General features: G+C 41.3%; 1 protein-coding gene across 1 annotated transcript in view; it reads right to left on the reverse strand.

Moving 5' to 3' along the window:
* Positions 1-327: 327 nt before the first annotated feature.
* The window catches only part of TSC22D2 (TSC22 domain family member 2), a gene marked incomplete at its 5' end in the record, with an annotated part of 24,221 nt that continues 8,501 nt past the window's right edge, over positions 328-16,047 (reverse strand). Inside the window, 3 exons of the mRNA XM_010176408.2 lie at positions 328-591; positions 1,387-1,438; positions 7,450-7,521. Of these exons, the coding sequence (XP_010174710.2) occupies positions 328-591; positions 1,387-1,438; positions 7,450-7,521 (388 nt within the window). The remainder of the gene's footprint in view (positions 592-1,386; positions 1,439-7,449; positions 7,522-16,047) is intronic.

The raw sequence follows: 16,047 nt of genomic DNA on the forward strand, positions 1-16,047 counted from the left end.
GCTCAAAGTAACCCACGGGAAATGGAAACCTTGGAGAGCCACCAAAGCTCTTACAGACCTCACTCCTGCACACCAAGCAAATGCATTCTCTGCATTAACAACTCCTTCTACGCCTCCCCTGGTGCACTGATGACGGAACGGACACCAACTGCACTTCATGACATACCAGTGAGGGACAGCTCGTGGAGAATGATTGTCTAATACTGAAAAGGCCAAACACACAACAGAAGCACGGCTACTCGCGCTCATACCAAGTGGAAAGAACATCAGTGGCACACAAGGACAGACTGCTCTCGGGTTTCTGTTCTCAAAGGAGGCGAGGAAGCGTTACGCTGAGGAGACATTCGGCTGCTGCGGAGGTTGCGTTGGCTGCGGAGGCTGTGCTATCACCGGCTGCGCTTGTGAAGTGCTACTGGGATTATTGGCCTGTTGGGTTGAAAGTTGGGATAACTGATCATTGTTTGAAAGAGATTTTAACAGTGCGTTTTCTCGTTCAAGTAAAGAGTTTCTTTCAACTAATTCTTTTATTTGTTCCTTCAGGACTTCCACTTCTTCTCTTACTGCATACATCAAATGGCTTTTCACTAGATCCTGTGAAGAACAAGATAAGAGTTACTCCAACTGACACAACAGCTTAGTTCCACTCCAACCCCAGGATTTAGTATTTCAGTGCTTTCACTGAAGTAGGTGTTAAGCCTAGAAAAATAAAGCACTCGTCACTAAAAATGTATGAATAAATTAGCCTTCAAGAGCAAATAACCTGGCCCTTTTATTCCCTGTTAAAGTGTCCCTTACATCAAAAGCTGTTTCCAGCATTCAGCATTAACTTCTAGTCACTCCCGTTATGCTGAAGTCAAGCACTAGAATTAGGTTCCAGCTACTGACAGTGAGAGCACCAGCTCAGAAGCTCCGACCCGGAGGCAGGAGCCTGCACTACACAGTCCTAAGCACTGCGGTCTATGAGAACCAAGAAATAAGAAAGCCTTCAGATCAGCAGAAGCAAAACTCAAACAGATGTAACTGAAGCTGAACAAAATGTCAAGGATGGCACAGTGTAAGCGACAATTAAGAAAAACTAGTGATGAACTTTGCTTATGTAAGAGACTTAAATGTGCTATTTATTTTCAGCACCCCTTAAGTTCAACCAGCTTGTTCACAGAAATTTGTAGGAAAATTCATTTAAGAACATTTCCGGGCCAGCAGTAAAGGCAATCATGGTTTGTGGTCATCCTGCAGATGATACACAAAAATCCTTTTTTCAGATGATGGTCTCAGCCTGACCTGACTGATGGGATGTTACAGACTCACAGAAACACAATACAGCTGGAAACTTATGCTCAATGAGGAACAGCTAATCCTGTTAGAAATAACTTATTTTTTACTTACCATTGCCTGTTCTATTTTGTTGTCAATGGCAACAACACTTGCACCAGATGCGCTGTAAATACAAGGAGAAAACTTTGTGAGCATTACTGTATCATTTGATTAAAGCTCTGCACTCATTGGCACCCGCAGGACTCCTAGAACACGCTTTCGCCGAGAGGCTAAAGCTTCAGGTTCAAGAATTCAGTAGGCAATCACGGGAGGTTCCCCCATGCTGTATCGCCCAGTACAGTTAGAGCTCTTATGAGACACTGCTCCTTCAGTTTATAATTCCTCAGACTGTGCTTATGACACCCATAACCAGAAAAATGCAGTAGAATAAACAGCAATTTAACTGCTTTGATTCCTCGCCTCGTCTTTCAGCTTTCTTCTCTATGGAAAACAGGAATTCATGGGATATTCATCAAGTCTTTACCTCTAGTTTTATTTCTGTCAAATTGCTTCTATAAAGCATTGAAGAAAAAAGCTGTTTGAATATTTGTTCTCTGGCTTTGCTTGAGGACAACCTTCCAGTTAAAAAGCTCCTGGACCAGTACAGTATTTATGACTCTGTGACCGAGTGGCAGTCGTCAATAGAAGAGTGAGACAAGACCAAAGCCCTGGACTCCACGAGAGCACTTACTCGGTGTCAGTGAATTCTTGATAGATCATGTTTAACATCTAAGAAATGCACTGCAGCTGGCTGGTCATGGTGAAAAGCCATGCTAGTGCAGAACAGCCCAACAGGTCTCGGTCATCGCTCCAAGAACACGTATTTACAGCGTGAAACATCCCCGGGGCACTGCAATCCAGGCCTTAATGGTTTGGGTCTGTTTTCAAAACAATGCAGAAGCACGAGCCAGTCACTCGCTTGTAACTCTCTGGAGCTGGAATTTCGGGGGCTGGGGTGTCCCTGTTCTCTGGCAGCTCTGGTCCCTCTGCTTGGGGAGGAGCTATAGCTCTCCCCAGGAGGTCAGGCAGGGCATCCCGCACCTACAACTGCGTTGGAGAGCATCTCCCACCGCCGACTGCAACGGAGAACACCCCAGCACACTCCATCCACACACGCTCCTCGGTCCCCTGCCCTCCCACACCAGCTCTCAGTGGTCTGATTTCACTCCACAGCTCCGTGTCTGACCCGAGACGTCACTGCTTGGACTTCTGAGCAGCCCCGCCAGTGATAAGCACAGATAAGGCTCCCCAGCAATGGCAGCCGCTATCAGCGGCGCGCAGCTACGTTCAAAAAAAGTTAACACGGGAAAAACGCAAGGTTTGCAGTCACGCTTGGAAACTTGCCTCTCTGGAAACACCTAACGCTCGCTGAAACCAAGTGTTGAGGAAAAACTCCTTCAGGCTTTTGAAAATGAGCACTGGCAGTATGCTCAGGAGTGTTAGTTACACGGGTGAAACAAAGCTCAACTACGGAAAGAGCCCAACACTGTCTGGAGAAATCCATTCTAGCAAGCGTCTCAGGAGCTGCCGGTACCTTGCACCAAGCATTTGCCAGCAGAGGGAATCAGCTTTTCCCACTGAGGGAGTAACAGCCTCCATTTCTCAACTGAACAAAGCTTGTGATCAAAACCAAAAGTGCTGAACACCCACTGCACAAGAAAATTGTCTTACTGTCTTCTAAGCCTCTTTCAAGCCATGCTCATGGCAAATGTCCTCAGAATAAGACGTATTTATAATTCACGACAAGGTTAACTATTCCTTTCCACCCTGAATTAACGTGTTTCAGATCTATCTGAAACTGCCCAAAACGTCTGTGTGGGAGAGTCACCGAGATGCCCACGCGGGCGCCGTGCCCCTCAGCCAGCCTTTCAGCATCAGCACCACTGCAGGGCAGCTCCGAAGAGACAGAGAGGAGCAAAATTAAAGCAAACTGCACACTTTGTCCTGCTGTCTGCTTCTGCATCTTTACAGCGTGATTATACACCTCTTGTCAATATTTTCTAGTTACACTTTATATTGTGACTTTGTTCTTCTATTCCCAACTATTTTGCAGTGTGATTATTTAAAAAATAAAGTCCACTACACCACTCCAAGTTAAGGCATTCAATCAGTTCCATGAAAAAGACTATTTGCTTACCTTTTCATAGACAGGCAAAACCTTATTTAGCCTGAGAAATCCTCATTTTGATTGTTAAAAAAAGTCCTAGTGGCTTAAATGTAATTTTTTCACATTTTACTTTGAAAGACCAAGGGGAAAACTAGATTTTGACTGCTATTAACATCACTTAGCTATAGCTCACAATCAGGTATGCAGCATTTGGAACAAAGTGTGTTATCAAGTATTTACAGCTTGCACCTCGGAATTCTTTATGTTGTATTTTAGGTATACTTCTCCTATATGCCTACAACTCAAGAATGGCACTGTAATTTTTTTGTTTCAAATGTCTCAGAAACAAAGTGAGCGAAGTGTTGTGGACAATCATGTATATACGGATTAAAAAAATGGGAAGAGAACTGGTGAGCCTAGGTCAAAGCCTGATTTCTACTGCACGTTACACAACGTACAGCCATCACACTTTCCAGAATCCATCGCATTCTTAAAAGCCTCAGCATAACTCTGACTTCATCGCTGCAAAAACTCGTCCTATGGAGACATGGCATCCCAAGAGGATGGGAACATATTATTGGAAAAAAGTTGCAGTATCATCAATAAGCTATAATATTGTTTAAAAAAGTGTTTGGTAGCCCTGTTAGCACAACACATACCAGCGTACCACCACTTCACTGAAAATACAGATTGTGTTCTACAGATATAACATGATCAAACAAGTGTTCTCTGTAAAGCACAATTTTGCAGTTCAAAGAAGCTTACTTACTACAGACTATTCCAGGACTTGAACAACACTGTTCATGGAACGTGAAAGCAAATAAAATAAGTGACTAATGGAAAAATTGAGGACGAGTGGATCAGAAGACAGCAAAAATGGTTAATGTCTTAATGTTAACGGATGGAGAAAAAAATTAACCTTCAACATCACCTTGCATTCATAGGCTTCCACGAGAAGCAAGCACCCATAAGAAACACATTAACCACAACACTGACTGCCCAGTGTGTTACATGAAACGTCAGCCTCGTCGTAAGACTCTAAATTTCACACGGAGTTTTAGACATTTAATTTCAAATCAGAAAAAATTCACCCCTAAAAGAACCTCCAGATGAGGCTACAATCAAAGAGTGGGAGGTGTGTAACTCCTGACTTTCTCCTGTCTCCAGGAGCAACATCTCATTTAACAGAAAGGCATGGAATAGGGAAATGGAAGCTTGGCAAAATCACACACACAGAGATGCTAATTCATCACATTTACATAAGATGATGTTTACCAGCAACACTTAGAACACATTTATCTGCGCACTAATGTGGGGAGAAAATCCATATTTTATGAGCTAATTTATATTGTGAAGGTTTAATGCTTCACACAAAAATGCAATGGAAACAAATCCCACTGCTTTAAACTCACATTTACCAGCAATGGCTATTTTAGGCAAACCCGTCTGAAGCTCCTCAGACACTATTACCACACCAGGGTGATCATGATCCAGGCACAGATGAGTAGTCACCCGGACTCAGGGGGAAATGCCAAGCAGCCACTATTCCCCTTCTGAATCCTCTCAGTAACCACGCCAGTTGAAGAGACAGACCCAGGAGACTTGTGCCCTTAGCAACCCCTATGTGAATACTGTGTAGAAAAACATCCGCAGGCTTCCTGCAAATGTGTCAGTAACAACCTGTATTTCACTAATATCTAATGGTTTGAATGTTACCTGCACCTTCCCTGCCATGGTGTGAAGAATAAACAAGTCTCTATTCTACTGCAGCAGTTTTGCCATCTTTTACTGTCCATTGCAGCAGCATGTGGTTAGCTTTGCTGACTTCAAATGGTCCCAAGAGATGGCTGCTCATCGGAGAATAATCTGTATTTGTTAGAAAACCCCCCTGAAATTACACAGGAAGGTTGTCTGTTATGTTTACACTGAAGTCTCCTAACTCAAGCCCCTGAGGTTCACCAACTAATTCTGAAGGAGGTGCAAAATGTAATTAAAGAGCCTACTGCCGGCAGGCTTGAGATCCCTGTGCTTGGCAGTGCGTTAACCCCCACATTTTGGGACGGGGAAACAAAGGGATTCTGGGGAATTTAGACAAGCTGAGAGTTTTCAAGGCAGAGATCTCTCTTTCACAAACCAGAGATCACAAAAAAAAGCCCCAAACCACTGTACCTGTTCTCAAACTCCTCCAGTCTGACAGCAGATCCCCACCCGAACAGCGCTGGAGGCCATTCTGCCCGGCACAGCAGAGTTGCCAGGGCCCCGTGGGTCTCCGGTCCCGCCGCTGCCAGACGCTCCCCGTGTGCAGAGCCGTACCCCGGCCCTGCCAAGCGCTCCCCAAAACCGCCTTGACTTGAAGTTCCCCCATCAGGTCTGCACTGGAAGTTTATTGCTGGAAGCTTTTCAGCTTCCGTCATCTACTAAAGCAAAACTACATAATATGATCTTAAGAAAGCCTAGTAACTGGGTTATAAATGTAAAATCTGCTAAACTTTGGAATTTTAACTTCCAAGGAGTTGAAAACTTGCATCAATCCTGATAAATTTGCTTTTACGTTTTAAAAAAATACTTGTTTTTACCACAAAGTGTTCATCAGCAAAGATGCAAGACTATTTGTGCAGGAAGCCATTCACGTTCTTCTACCCGAATTTAATATTTTTCTATTTCCCAGTACTTGCTTCAGACACTGTACATAAACCTCAGGTTTGTGAAGCCTCAATCTTAATCATTAATTATGTGATTTTAGGGTTTTTTTGAATCAGCTTCCTCATCTTAAGAATTATTTCATGTTAAGAGACATGAAAATAGAGAAACAGATGAAGGCTAAAAAATAATACTCACTTAAAAGTGAGTATTTTTATTCAAGGCCCTGAAGTTTCTTTCAGCTAAATAATGAAGCCCTTGGAACCTAAAGACTAACTCTGTCCCATAAATACAGGAAAGTGGCATCATCCAGAGCTTAAAACAAAAATGCAAATTTGTACAAGTTTCTGCTAGAAAAGGAAGATGTGCTTTTGAAACAGCACAACGCTGGCACTTCAGAAAAAAAAAAGAAAACAAACAACACAGCAGGATGCGTTAGCATTACTTTTAACCATCAGTGTTGTACAGTATACAAATTGTTGCCAAGCAAACTTTAAAGGATTCAGTTAAGCTTTGCAAGTTGAAGAGCCTCTCAAGTCAAATACAGCCAGTACAATGATGAAATAAGTTATCAATATTTCAACAGCTTCTACAGAGCTTGCTAAGCAGAAGCATTGTGACAAGCCAGAGCATCACAAGGCATGAAGTCACATAATCACCAGGACTTCAACTTAATGCTGACAAAAACACAGCCCTTCAAAATCATTAAAGTGTGGGGAAAAAACCAGTTTGCAGCTACTGATGAATTAGTAATGCATCTCTGACAAGTCATATCCGTAACAGATACGACTTTGTCGCACTTCACTGCAGTTTCTCGCCATAAGTTCAGTGCTAACTTAGCAGGTTTACTTCATCCTCATATCTTGTCACAGTTCACGTTTGTTTCCCATCTAGCTTTACTTCAGCAGAATGAAAGCAAGCCAGAAAGCTTCCTTTCCTGGTTTTGAGACCACGAGATTTTAACTTTGCCAAAATTGTGTTTCAATATAACACTTTCACAACTTGTTTTCTGATATAGGACTCAACAGCCACAATGCCAAAGAGTTTCCTTTTCTTTGGAAAAGGAAGCTGTAAATATTTTAGTGCAGGTCAGCTAGTAGCTGACTAGCATTAAACTCTTTCAGCTTACACATTATGTATGATACATGCATAATGGAAGGAGAAACACAGAAACACCATGTCGTATATTTTAGACTTAGTTTTAAGTTTCAGTAATGAAAGTCTTACTTTCATTACTGCTTTCAGGTCTTCAGGCTGCACACACCCAATATGAAGTTCTAAACACAAGCAGCAGTTCTGTGCAAACAAAAATGACGAGAAACTTGCATAGAGCAAAGCTGTTCATGCATACCCCAGCACGTATGCATTCCATAGGTAAGCATTCATACCTATCCCAGAAGGTCTTTGACTCGCGTAATTTGTTGAAATGGAACGCTTGGTAGAATGCGGTTGACGGATTCCTATGAAACCCAAGAATCAGACAGACATATTGAAAATGGGCATGTAATAACAATTCTAACTCTCTTCTTCAACCTGCATTAAAAAGTAAATCAGCTGTCCAGTTCGGTTAAATTTATGTCCAGAAGTTTACAGACTTCACAGAATGCCTAAAGAACAGTTAATGACTGAAAGGCCTTCCTGTTTCTAAGGGCTTCTACTAAGGACATACTGATCCAAAAAGAAAAACTAATCCTCAAGCCCTATGGATTTTCATGCTATTTCAAGTTGCTACTGTAAAAAGATGACTGTAAAGCCCTTAATGAAACACCCCACGTCATGCTGACAATCTCGTACCGATAAGCTGTACACCACTCTAATGCTATAGACACTTAAATTCAAAAGGTACCTTCCACATTTTTCATACTTCACAAAACACTTCTGCAAACAGTGCCCAGTATTTCTATTCTGCTTAACACCCTACTTTATATTAAAAACACACAAGTTCTCCACGGGGACCTAGAAGTCAGAGCTAAATATGCCTCATTCAGCCTACGACAGACTAAGTTACAACTGAAAAACAGATCGAGTTAAAATTGAAAAGTGGAATTCAAAAATCTCCCTAACTTTGTAAGTGGTTGTCAGTCATCCTCACACTTCCCCTTCTTGATGTGTCACAGGGCAACTGTTGTTTGGAGGCACTTTGCCAAGCAGCACATCAGAGTGCTCTGTCTACCACCCAGGGTCTCACAAGCCTTCAGGCTCCAGTAACTCTGCTGTAAACCAGACCCTACAGCACAAATTCTGTCACCAGTGCCAAAGCCTGAGACAGCCAGACCCTCCTGGTTCAGCCTGCATTTGCCCCGTAGATAGCAACTAGACCAAGAGTGTAATCTGAAGATCTTAATTCTCCAAAGTCTCATCTGAACACTTTTTGTTTAAAAGACACTGGATAAAGCACAAAGTCAAAATTCTCTACTGCCAGTGGCTGTGTCAGAGCATTACACTTAAGCTTAGGAACTCCTTTGATCAATACTGCAGTTCGTCCTCATGCTGGTGTAGTTCTGCCAGTCCTGGAGCAGAATGCAACAGCTTAGCTGAAAAATCTTCAGAAAGATTACCAGTATTAGTTCATATTCCTTTCAAAGCCAGTTTTAAAATTAGAAGTTTTTACCAATGCTAGAAGCACAGGTGACTATCCCTGTTCTAAGTTTATGGCAAGAATACTTCTTAAAACAATTGTCTCCAAGTTATTTAAATTATTTCAATTTAAGTACCATTACTCTATAGTTGAAATCATAGAACAAAACAAATCACAGAAGCAGCACATAAGAAAATGCTATGTGAACTAATTTAATTCCTATGGCAGGTGTATAGCAAAAACCTCACAAGGATGATATTTGTGCATCAGCAATGATCAGGAATCACTCGCTTGAGTGTTTGTCACTCCTTCTCCCACCCTCGCCATTCTACACTTTAAAAAAAAAAAATTCACGTGAGTCAAATTTAGTTTAAAACCTGCTACAGAAGTTGCTTAATCCAGCTGATATATACCATGCTCTCATGCTGGTACCGTTTATGTTTCCGTAAGAAGTACTACACACTTGAGTGACAACTAAATACAACTAATTATAGGAAGAGCAACACAACAGCTAAAAGATATCTGAGTGATACAGTGTCTTAACATATGGAAAGCAATCGGCATCTGCAGATCAAGAGAGCGCTCCTTTGTTGAAGGGAAGGACATAAAAAGTCTCTTCCCCAGAAAGTGTAAATAGAAAGGCATTCAAGATAAATTTACTTGCAGCATATAAACCCCTGTTGCTATTGTTAGGTATACAAAGCTGTGGTGTATAACCACACAGCATGCATTTCATACAGTCTATTTTTATACTGATACCCTATATGCTTATACTCTGTATTATACCCTATATTATACTCCGTATGCTTGTACTATTCTTAAGCAAGTATTTGGAAAGGTATGAAAAAGTTTTCCTTGTTAAATTCTCATTTGTACCCCCTGCTGTTGAAACTGCTTTTTGCATACTTCAGAACATTTTCTGCTCCATAACTATTTTAGCAAGACGCTATTTGGAGGCGAGGGGGTGCGCTGCCTAAACAGGAAAAGCAAATCCACAGCGGTAAGATGAATGTTGCCTAATGTGCAGGTCCGAACTAAGACGACCGAGTTGCAGACTGTTGAAGCATCTATTTTTTACCACACTGAACAGTAAAAGATTAGAGAATTACTACAAATTCCTTTCAGTTTGCAGAAACAATGAGAAAACTGCTTACGGAGCAGTGCAATCTAGCCTGCTGCTGCTGCGTCAGAGCTGAAACACCAGAATTCCTTCTGACACTGCCTTCACCGGGTGTAGGGACAGCCTGGACCAGAAAAGCAGATTCCCCAGGTCCCCTCCCCAGCACACAGCCGGGTCTGAGAGGTCACAACTCGGTCCCAGGTGTTGGCAGATGGACCCAGTGGAGCCAGCAGGCAGCCAGAAAGGAGGTGTCCCCAACGCCGGGCCAGAGAACACGAGCCCACCTCCTTTTCCACAGGAGGTACACCAGGCACTCGCCTTCCTCCGGCTCTGGTCGGAGAGGAGAACAGGTATTCCCAAGGACAGGGAAGCTCAGTTCCAGTCCCAGAAACTATGACAGACAACCAGCCTAGCACATGTAAAGATTCAAACTATCTCCATCGGCAAAAACCGCCTCCATGTCTCCATAAAGAAGTCCTACAACACACACCACGTTTATTTCCTTTAAAAGCTCACAAACGTCAGTATTCAAAACACACTCGTGGTGCAGTTTCTAACAAGAGTTTTCATGCAACAGAAAAATGATCTAACTTCAAAGGATGAGAATTTATTCAGTTTTTGAATAAGTGAAACATCAATTTGTCCCTTTAAAAGGGAAATCTAAACCACATCCAGTCTCACCTCATGTTCCAAAGGGTATCCTCCCACTGCCGTTGATCAGGGCAAGCGTACGCCAAATACCAACTTTATTCTAGAGAGCTCTGCTTCGCTAGAAACCATGCCCATGAAGGCTGGGAAATTTAAAGTATACAGATAAATACATTTTAGTTTAAATAATGACACTGGCTTTGGAAGTGCTGGGTATCAGCTTGGCATATAGAGGCTGCAGAACAGATGCCTTTTTTCCAGTCACTACCTTTGAAGGAGGAATAGTAACATCATTGTTCATACGCAGCTGAAGCTGTTTCAATCTTCCAACTACTGACCAACATCAGCAATTAAGGGCCACAAGAGGAGGAACACGTGAAGAATACCATACTTCTTTTTTTCCCCAAGGTAGCAAAATAAAAAATTCACACTAGACCACCTCAGACAGTTCTCTCTCTCAGTATCACTGATTAACTTCATTAACATCGAGAACAGGAATGATCCAGAAAGTTAAAAAACACCTAAGCATCTCTTTGAAGAACATGAAAATAACAGGTCAAACAACCCGTGCCCAATACCTCAGAGGAAAACCAAAGCAAAGCAGAACCACCTATTTATCATCACCTAGACAGCAGTGAGCCAACATGGATGGCCTTTTCAGAAGCTTACATCAGACGAAAATTCCTTCCGAGAAAAATTAACAGGCCCCATATAGAAAAAACAGAGATGATGTGATCACGTTATAAAATTAGTAGAGCTTTTCATGCCATCTTGCATGACATCTCTGTAAGAACACGGCTTGTACAAAGCAGGTCCACCATTGACAACTACTCTGCCCACGTGCTGTCCCATGGTTCAGTGGAAGGATGCATCAGACAGAGCTCTCCAGGGTCTCCTCCGAGTGCGTTATAGGATACTTTAATCCACGACTTGGACAGTGGAGTACAGACTATCTTTATACCTAGAGATGATCTGCAAGCACTCTGGACAGCAGGAAAAAAAAAAGGAATAGAATACAGGAAGATCTTGCCCAATTGGAGCAATGGTCTGAAATAAAAAGGATGCAATTCAATAAGGATAATATGAAGTATTTATGCCCTGGTAGCAATAATCAACTGCACAAGTACAAAATATGGAATGAGTAGCTGACTGCAATTCCTCAGAAGAGACTTTAAAGTGAAATTAAAAAATAAAAATATTGCAAAATGTGTCAAGCTTGCAATACTCCTCTTACACAGGACGTACACGTACTAACTGAAGTCTGGTTTTATTCAGCTTTTCTGAGCCTTTAAGTTAGATTTTATGGCCAGTTTTGCATACCAGCTCTCCAGAAGTGTATAAGTGTACCGAAGTCCAGCTAAGACCACTTGAAGACATGTCATATTCCATTTTTTTTTCCAATAATCCAAAACACTAAGTAGGAAAATTAAGCATTTAAAAGAGATTAAAGAGACACTTACAGGCTTCACGTAGTTTAAAGTCTCCTCTGCAAAGGAGAAGAAAACTTGTTCTCATATCCGTTGGTTATAAGCACAGCACAAACACTACAGGGTTTAACTGCAGCAAAGAAAGTTTAAACTACAGGTCAGAATTGTTTACCATAGAAAACAGCAAGGAACAGAACAGACTTCTTATAGAAGTGGTGGGATTCCCACACTTGTCGTTCTAGAAGAGATCAAGCTGTTACTGCTCCAGAAGATTTCAGGCCCTTAAGCCTCCAGGTGAGCCCATAAGCCCATCTTTCACAGTTCTTTGAGAATTTAGGACAGTGCTAGCAGGAACCTTAAGGCAGAAGTTCTGCCTTTGAATAGGATCAACTCCTATAGGACCCAAATTTAACTATGAAATAGAGAAGAAAGAAGAAAGAGTCTAGTTTAATACTTTGAAATCAAACTGCCTTTCCATTCAGCTGTAAAGTTCATGTCTTTTTTTCATGGAAAAATTCTGTTCTCAAATCTGTCCTTAGCACAGAAAGCTATAGGAGCCTGACAATATGCCTGCAAAGAAAACTGTGTTCCTCAGCCACATCTAGCAAAGAAAAGATGCTAGCATGTTACTTTGTACATCTATATTGCTTCCACAGTGACAAAAGTGAACTGAACACTTTGAGAGAAGTGACTCAAAAATAGCCTCAAGATTTAAGTTAGCAAATAAAAGTATCTAGGCTTTATGCAGTATCAGAATCATTATCTAACGATCAAGAGACCTGATGGTAAGCACACAGTCTGATCTTATTTAAGAGAACTATCAGCATATACAGACGTGTTTTTACTATGGTGATCAATAAGGAATCAAGGCACTAAAAAAGAATAAATAGGAAGGTAGAGCCACCAACTGCCCAATTTGACGTGGACCAAAGAACAACAAATTAATCCCTCCTTACTTTCTAAAATTTATAAAAGATTAGAGGTGTTATTACCCAGAAGCATTTCAAGCCCAAGTTAGTTTGTAGTTATGTCCTAGTGATCGCCAATAAAAGCTGTTTAACTAGGTTACTAGCTATGACCTGCAGTGGAGACTGATTAGTTGGTCTCCACATTAAAACACCTGGCACGGTTTATTTAGGATCTGAACCAGGGGTTTTGTAATCCCTTTATCACAGCTTATCAGGAAGCTCCCAGTAAAGTTTATGTTTACACTAGTAACAGAATTCCTTCACTGTCCCTCTTCTTTTAAAAGACAATTCACTTTTTTGTTTATATTTCTGCTTTTATTTAAAGCAACTACAACTTTGAATCAGGTTATTTCACAAGACTCCACCTACAAACGGAGTAACTGGAGTACAAAGCTTTGCAGGAGAGAACTGACAAAGACTACATGTGGGGAAGTCAACGTGGAATCAAGAAAAAAAATCTCAAGATTAAAGCTTTTAAGTTTTTAAGTTTTGTGTTTAATTACATATTCTGTTCACATAGTTACTTAAAAGCCATTATACTTGAAAAACTAACAAGAATGAGATGCTGCTAGAGCCAGTTTTAGGTGCGCTGCATGGCTCTCAGCCACCATAACGGACTTCAAAGAGGTTCACAGGCTACTTCTAAATGAAAATATCTTAACAGTGAAGAGAAAGCATACTACATGGACCTGATCTCCACTGGAAAAATCAAGAGATACACAAATTTAAGTGCTAAAAATCATCAAACTAGGACATGCTTAACAGCAGTTTTGTAACTGAATTCAAGAGGAAGGAGATGAAAGAACACCCAGATGGTGTGCTACACAATCATTAGCTGGACAGTGCCAGTAGCACCAGCACTCCGCTTCGGCTGCTCCCTCCCAACACTTTCAGAAACAATGAAATCACCTTCAGGTAACTTTACTGAGAAGTAAAGAAGCACTCCTCACCTAGAATAAGACAGGAATGTCTGACACCAGCAGCTCCATTTCAATAATCATTCAGTATTTCTGAAGGAGCTTTGCTGAAGAGTTCCAGTAGCAAATTCTGATATGACTATGTGATCTAATAGTGGAAAAAACAATGCAAGTGCTCATCTTCTAAATTTTGTCTTTCTTCTTTCTAATTTCAACTGCTGCAGCTCAAAACTCGACGGTCCATCTCTCCTGGGTCCCAGAAACAGGTCCCCAAACCTCAGGAGTCCTGTACAGTAGACAGTCCTGTCATCGTAACAGCTTTAAGGTCATTCAGGGCTCAGTGATGATCTTCTCCATCCTCTACATCCCATTTTCCTCCTTTCCAAAGCCATGCTCGGTGCACTGTTAGTTCACTCCTGACTAGTACTTTTGTTCCAGCCAGGTACCGACGCTCTCGTGCTCTTCCTCCCTGCAGACAGCACTGTCACGGATCCACGTGTTCAAGCGCTGTGTGCTAACAAAGCAAGGCTGTTTTGTGGAGGCTGTCATGGTTGTCAGTCAGGCTGAATTTTAATTACATCATCTCACAGACTGTGTAAGGACTAATCTGAGTGATTCTGTTCTCAAATCAAAACATCTAACAAGTGTAAGGTCTCTTATACTAATGACTTGTCTTCTCACTCAGTAAAGTTAACCTTCAGTTCTTGTAGGGAGGGTACAAGACAATGCAGTTCACATCATGCACAGCTTAGCTTCAACAAAAAAACACAGTAGATGACATCTTCAAAGAGAAACAACTATAGATTAAGAGCTGATAACTTAATGGCAATGCAGAAAGTCTTTGCTTGACCCAGTTAGGGATACTTGCCACTATTAACAAGCTTTCAACAAAACCCACAGAAAGGCCCATCAATATTATCCATGTTTGGATCAACTGAGACAAGCTAAAAAAAACCCAAACAAACAATGAAAATAACCCACAAAAACAAGACCCAAACATCAACAAACACCTTGGACAGAGTCCTTCAGCATCTACTGTAATTTGCCAGTTAGCATCGCTTATGCCGTACTATTATTTTGTAAGTTATCTCATCCCAAAAAGCAAGCTTGGAATGCATTTAGAAAGTAGACCCTAATATGCTGGATGAAAGGATGCAGTAAAAACCAACAAAAAATCCATATTTCTGAACTAAAGAGATCCACATTTGCTAGGATTGCATTATACATACAAAAATCTGGAAGAGATGTCAAAACTCTTAAAAATATTGACTTTTACGCAACTTGGCAGGTAAAGAAAAAGGCATTTATTAATATGTATGAACATGTTATTGTAGAGGATTAAACACATACTGCCTGCTCTGCCCACAAAGCTAGATTTCCTCAAACCTATTGATGAAAGGGAAAGCTGCTTGTGATTACTGGTGAAAGTGGCCTTGCATAGTAGAACAGCTGGCTTGAGTATTCATTTTCAAAGAAAACAGTCTGAAAATGAGATTTTCTTTTTCCATTAAGCTGCAGTACAGCAGTTTCAGACATTTCAGTTATCTATAAATACAAGTGGTTCCTGGGTTTTTTGGTTTTTTTTTTTACAAGAAAATATTTCAGTACCTGTTTGGGGGGGGAGCAAGTAGAGAAAACAGATTCAAGCAGACTCAGCCAAATCCCACCCGTCCTTACTCGTGTGACATTGGTCCAGAAAGCAGCTATTAGCAACATTTTATAAAAACACTTTGCTTTTAAAAAAAGATATTAAAACCTAGACCACGTATGGCACAGTTTATCATGTAGTATAAATGTATTTGTCTGCCTTTCCACACGGTTTACAAGTTCTTTGCAACAACTCTTTTGTCTCACACCAGCCTGCACTCAGCTGAAGTTCTAACTAAAGCACTGGCAGTTTACCGCCTGGCTTAAAGACACAGTATTTTTAAAAAGGCATTTGTAGGGTTGGTCAAGGTATTTATGGTCCTTGCTCCCACCAAAGTGCTCCACATAGGAGACATTCCCAGGAGTTGTCATCTATACCCCTACAAAAACAGCTGAAACAACTCAACAGAGAAGCAAGCAGGGGTTTTTTTAACCCTCTTTTTATTACCCCACCCTCCAATAAACCAGACAAGTTAACCTTGGGCTCTAGATGGATAAAAAAAATCCTCAGATACTTCACCAAAACCAGTATCTCATTTCTTATCCATTCTACACTGCTCCACTGCAACCTCACACACATACCCCACTCAGTCCCAACCAGAAACAAAAGGGTCAGGACCGTGCCCTGGCTGCGAAGGTGAATGGTACCTGGGCTGCATTAGGCAAAGCACAGTTCAGCAG

This window comes from Antrostomus carolinensis, unplaced genomic scaffold (genome assembly GCF_000700745.2).
Source record: "Antrostomus carolinensis isolate BGI_N321 unplaced genomic scaffold, ASM70074v2 scaffold35069, whole genome shotgun sequence".
Lineage (NCBI taxonomy): Eukaryota > Metazoa > Chordata > Aves > Caprimulgiformes > Caprimulgidae > Antrostomus > Antrostomus carolinensis.